Below are 6,163 nucleotides of genomic sequence, written 5' to 3' on the forward strand. Positions count from 1 at the left end.
CAAATATTGTCTTTCGCAGATAGGAAAATACCTCTTTTTAGTTACACTGATAAAAACAAGTTTCAGTCAGTGAACTAGCATTCTTTGACTGGTGTAGAACTTTTAATTTTCCGCAATTCTTTACTATAAAAAATGTGTTGTGTTTGAATAAAGTTATTATTTTCCTAAATAATGCATTTTCTGCACATGTGAGTGAATATTTATTTGTATTTTTTTATTATATTAATTGACTCAAGATAAAAAGATGCGGTTTTCATTTTTGTGGATTTTACTTTCATTCGTTTTGAATTTTATATTTGGTTATAAAATATTAGCAATTATTCCCTTTAACGGAAACAGTCATTTTTTGATGTTCGAAAAACTGGCAAAAGGTTTGGCCCAAAAGGGGCACGAAGTCGATCTTGTGAGTCATTTTCCTCAGAAAGAAAAATTCCCAAATTATAATGACTTGAGTTTGGCTGGAAGTTTGCCCGATTTAAAAAACAATTTAACTTACGAATTTGTTAAGCAAGGCTCCTCTCAAGGATCATTTTTTTGGGTGAAAAATTTATTGCAACGAAGTGGAGGTACTGTTTGTGAATTATTGGGTCACCCAGTTTTACAAAAATTAATACATAACAAAAATGATACTCAGTACGACCTCGTTATTGTACAGGTAAGTTTACTCTTATTATAAAAAACACATCACTTTTGAAATATGATTTATTGGATAGTTCAAAAATGCATTTAGAAATTATTTTTCACTCTAAAGGACAAGTCTCCTCAAGAAAACAATTTGGATTTTTTTTCAAAATTCAAATATTAATACGTGCCACGCTGGACATTTTAAAATCCTATTGAATTAACTTTTTTCATAGACAACATTTAATTAAAAAATTTTAGACTAACGAGAAATTCTGAATTTGAGGGGTATCTTGGATCGATGGTCTCGATATATATGCCATATAGCATGTCTTTGAAAACAAATTCTTCTTTCGATCTCTCCAGTAGCTTAGCGGGTAGATCACTCAACCGGCAGTCGAAAGGCCTGGGTTCGATTCCTAGCGATGCGATCTTTTTTTACACATAAAAATTAATTTAAAAATTTTAGCAAAACGAAAAATTTTGAATTTGAAGGGAATCTTATATCGATAGTGTAGATATCTATTTTGATGTAATGTGGTAAGAATTTAATCTGATTGGTCATTTATCATCCATATGATAATACATATTTCCTATATCTTATAGCTCTTTAGTGAAAACCTTGTCATATAGCATGTCTGTGAAAAAGGATCTTCTTTCGATTTCTCCAGTAGCTTAGTGGACAGAGCACCCGATCAGCAATCGTAAGACCTATGTTCAATTCTTAGCGAAGCGAAGGGAAGCGAAGGATTCGTTTTCCAAAAATGAAATTTAATAAAAATTTGTTACTAAAACGAAAAGTTTTGAATTTGAGAGGAATCTGAGACTGACAGTGTAGATATCTATTTTCACGTGATATGAGATGCATCTCATCTGATTGGTCACTTACCATCGCGATGATAATACGAATTTCCTATATCTTATATCTATGACTCTTTAGAGAAAACCTGACCATTTTGCCTGGCTTCGAAATGATTCTTCTTTTGATTTATACAGTAGCTTAGTGGTTAGAGCACCCGATCGGAAATCGGAAGACCTGGGTTCGATTCCCAGTGAAGCGAAGGAATCTTTTTCCACGGATAACATTTAATTTAAAAATTGTATCAAAACAAAAAATTTGAATTTTAGGGGTTGCTTAAATCGATAGTGTAGAGATCTATTTTCACGTAATGTGATAAATATCTAATTTGATTGGTCATTTACCATCCCGATGATAATACCGGCTTCCTTTAACATGGGGAAATTTGGTATTTTAAAAAAATCGAACTCATACTTAAGGGTTTTATCAGAACGTGCTAACTTTTTTTTAGAGATTGAAGAGGAGTATCTACAAAATAAAACCATACTAATAACTTTTACCCCCCCCCCCCCGTTAAGCCAAAAAGCCCTACAAAAAACATTTGTGCGTACTAATATTAATTTTCCGCAATTTCTGTCATCTTTTTTTTATACGAATAATTACCAATGGACAATGCGAATGTCTCTCATGAAATTTTAAACAATTTTTAATTGTTTAGGTAAATGTGAGATATTTAAACAATTATTTATTCCCAACACATCTGAAAAATAATCGTATTTTGCAAATGACATGTAATAGGAGGTAATTGTTTGGAGTACCACGTTTTGTAAAAACATGATGTAATTATTTAAACATTTAATTATTGTTCATTTTGAAAATTTCTAAAAATTGAGCCAGAGATGACCACTTTTTTCTCAAATGGGTATCATAAGCTACTTTCTTTTGAATAATTAAATAATTTTGAAACTTGTCTTCCAATGTTTAAATTTCGATTTGTTTAAACAATTATTATTCGCCCAAGCAGTTTTTTTTATAAATTAAAAAAAATATAAAATAGAATAGATTCTTTTATTCTTCTGATTGTATAGTGTATACAAAATATATATTAACCATTTTATAGTTGTTTAAACAAATACAATTTTCTTGAGAATCATTTTTCCAAAAGTATTTTCAGAATCGCATTTTCTGACTCAAACATAATATCGAATGATTTCGAGGAGTAGTAAATTCTGTTAAAAACGTCATGTCATTTTTTAAACAATTTCTATTCGTATAAAAATGTAAAGAAAGCAATCTGTTGCAAAAATTGAAGTGCTTTTTTGAAACCTATTTACGGAATGATAATCTTTTTTCCTATTCACACTGTTGATTTTTAAAGGCACCAAGAAAATTTCAAAATAGGCTTCCATTGCTACTTTTATTATTGAAATGATTATAAATAAATTGTACTAATTGTACAAAGTTGGCTAAGGTAAGGTTTTAATTATTTTAATTATTATGAAGAATGCAATAATACATATAATTTTATAATTTAAATTTTATGTTAACTTTAATGATTTAATTAATAGTACGCCAAAAAAGGTGTAAACCATCAATACTCAATTTAATGGAAATTTGAAAAAAAAAATTATTTATGTCAACCAGGATATAAAGCTTTTGGCAGAATTTACAACTCATCAAAAATCATTCAATATTACGTTTAGTTTATTAAATACGATTTTGAAAAGATGTTGGAGCAAAAATAATTATTTAAACAAATTTAGTTTGTTTAAAAAATTAAAAAATGGTCAATATGTTCCTTATATACACTATACAGTCAGAAAAATAATTGTATGTGTTCCATTTAAAATTATATTTTAAAATTTGTCAAAAGAAAACTTCTCAAGCTAATACATATTGTTCACACAAATTGAAATTTGTCAAGTGTTAGAAGAAATGTATCAAAATTAAATAATTATTTAGGAAAAAGTAGCACAGGATACCAATTTGAGAAAAAATGGATTTCTCTGGCTCAATTTTTCGATATTTTAAAAATAAACAATACTTAATTGCTGATATGATCACATTTTTTTAAATATACTACTATAAGCAATAACTATTACATTTAATTCAAAAATTAGATTATTTGTTAAATTTTTTGGGAAAAAATAGTTTTTCAAATAAGTTACATTCACTAAAACAATTAAAAATGGTTTAAAAAGTCACAATTAAAAATCATTCAATTCTTAATGTTTTTAATTTTAATTCCTTCAAAGTTTTTCAATTTCAACTCTTTTAATTTTAAACTTATTCAATTTTAAGCATTTTTGGAGCAAAATTATTTAATTTTGAATTTCTCAAAATAAAATAGATCTGTCAGCATTAATTTGAGCAATTTTCACCCATTATAATGGAAGTTTGAACAATTTTTAATGTAATTCATAATTGTTGATAGAGGTTTTAAGGTTAGCCAGATTATAAAAAAAGTAATTAAAAATGATAATAAAAGAAACCAAAAGTAGAAAAAATTAATTGATTGATTCGAATGAATAAAAAACTGAATATATGTAAAATTAGAAAAATTTTCAAAATTAAACAATTTCAAGCTTCAACTGTTCAAGTTAAAACGTATTGAAATGCAAATTGTTGAATGTGAAACGCTCTAAATTTAAAATGCTTCTAAATCGAAATAATTTAATTTCAAATACTTTCAATTAAAAAATGACTTTTTAAAACTTTTAATCTAACATTATTCCATTTTAAATGTGTTAAATTTAAATTCCTTCAATGTTGTTCATTTCAACTCCTTTCGTTTATAAATTATTCATTCTCGAGAGCTGTTAAATCATAATTTTAAATTTTTTATTGCACCATGTTTAATGTCTTTGATTCAAATTATGGAATTAGGTAAAAAAAGTAAGCCAGGTTATCAAAAAGTCACTTGAAAGTAATAAGAAAAGAGACTCAAAGTATAAAAAGTAAATTAAAAATGTTTCAGATTATTTATTTCAATCTCTGACCTGTACAAAATTTAACAATTTATGGTAATTAAAAACTGAATATTTCAAAACTTAAAAATATTCCAAAATCAAGATTTTAATTTGGGAACATTTAAAATAGTACAGTTTCGAACATGAACTGTTAAAATTTCAATACTTTAAATTGAAAATATTTGTATTTAAAACAATTTCAAGTCTGAACGCATTTAATTCGAAATGATTTCATTACATATTCTTACAATTTGCAATTGAAACATTTTTAAACTTGTAATCTACATAAAATTATTTCATTTCAAACTTCTTCAATTTAAACTTATAAAAATGTTTAATTTTCAACTCTTTCTAATTATAAATTATTTAATTTCAAAAGGTTATAATCAAATTTAAAAAATTTTTAACGTCTTAAAATTAAAATAGTTTAATAGACTTTGAATGGAACCATTTTTACCAATCGGAATTTAACTTTGAACCATTTTTAATGTTTTCAGATTGTGAGAATGTCACTTCAAAAGAAATAAAAGAGATCAAAAGTGAATGTAATTGAAAAATTTAGACTTTAGTTCAAATCTAAACGTTATGAATTGAAAAATGCATAATTTAAAATGCTTTTAATTTTGAACGCTCTTCATTCGAAATGATTCAATTATAAACCTTTTCAAATTTAATAATGTAAATTAATTAAACATCTAATATTTAAATTTTTGAAAATATTTTAGAATTAAAATCTCAATCTTAAAACAATCGAAATCAGGAAATTTTGAACTTGATTTTTTTTCAATCTAAACGCTTCAAATTAAAAAACTATTTAAATTGCCTTTAATCTGAAACGCTATTAATTTTAAATGATTTAATTAAAAATCCCTCCAATTACAAGATTAATTTTTAATGCATTAATTCAAAATTATTCAAAATTGAAAATATTCTAGAATTAAAATTTAAATCTTTGAATATTCGAAATTGAATTTTTTTCCGTGAATCGTTCATTTTTAAACGCTTTGAATTGCAGTTTTTTAATTTTAAAATGCCTTTAATTAGATATAATTTAATTAGAAATGGACACCCTTGTAAAATTTTAATCTACAATTTTTTTAATTCCAAACATTTTCAATTTTGACTCTTTCCATTCGGAAATTATTCAATTTCGAGATTTTAAAAATAAAACTCATTCTATTTGGACAGTTTAAAAATTAAACTGGTGAATGAACTTTAAATTAAACAACGTTTACCCATTTAATTTTTAATTTTAACCATTTTTAATGTTTCGATTTAATTTAAATGGCATTAGATATTAAAGTTAGCCGTATTATACAAAACTCATTTTAAAAACAGAAAAGAGAGAAAAAGTCAAGAAAGTGAATTGACATTGTTCCAGATTGATAATTTTAATTTCAGGCCTGTCAAAAATTGAGCAGTTGGAATAAAGAGTCAGAAACTAAATATTTGAAAATTTGAAAATGTTCCAAAATAATAATTTCAGTACTGAATTTTTGCAATTAAAGCATTGCGTAAATTAAATTGAAAATAAATGTTGAAAATTATGTTATTAATAAGAAATTTAATAAAAATTTAGACCAATTATTAAATAAGTCATTAGATTTTAAAAAGTTTTCACACATAAGTTTTATATACTTGACTATTTTAAAATACACCAAACTGTCGTTTTCAGTCAAGTGTCGGGGGGTTGCCTTCAAATGGCCTTGGACTGATTTCGGGGGACAGAAACGTAAACAGTGAGGGCCGCTTGACCCGTTTCCAATTGGATCTA

The 6,163-nt window shown here is 25.8% G+C and overlaps 1 protein-coding gene across 1 annotated transcript in view; it reads left to right on the forward strand.

The window, feature by feature from the left end:
• Positions 1–244: 244 nt before the first annotated feature.
• The window catches only part of LOC117174552 (UDP-glucuronosyltransferase-like), a 34,372-nt gene continuing 28,453 nt past the window's right edge, over positions 245–6,163 (forward strand). Inside the window, exon 1 of the mRNA XM_033363757.1 lies at positions 245–655. Coding sequence (XP_033219648.1) covers positions 245–655 — 411 coding nt within the window. The remainder of the gene's footprint in view (positions 656–6,163) is intronic.

The sequence above is a fragment of the Belonocnema kinseyi genome, chromosome 6 (genome assembly GCF_010883055.1).
Source record: "Belonocnema kinseyi isolate 2016_QV_RU_SX_M_011 chromosome 6, B_treatae_v1, whole genome shotgun sequence".
Lineage (NCBI taxonomy): Eukaryota > Metazoa > Arthropoda > Insecta > Hymenoptera > Cynipidae > Belonocnema > Belonocnema kinseyi.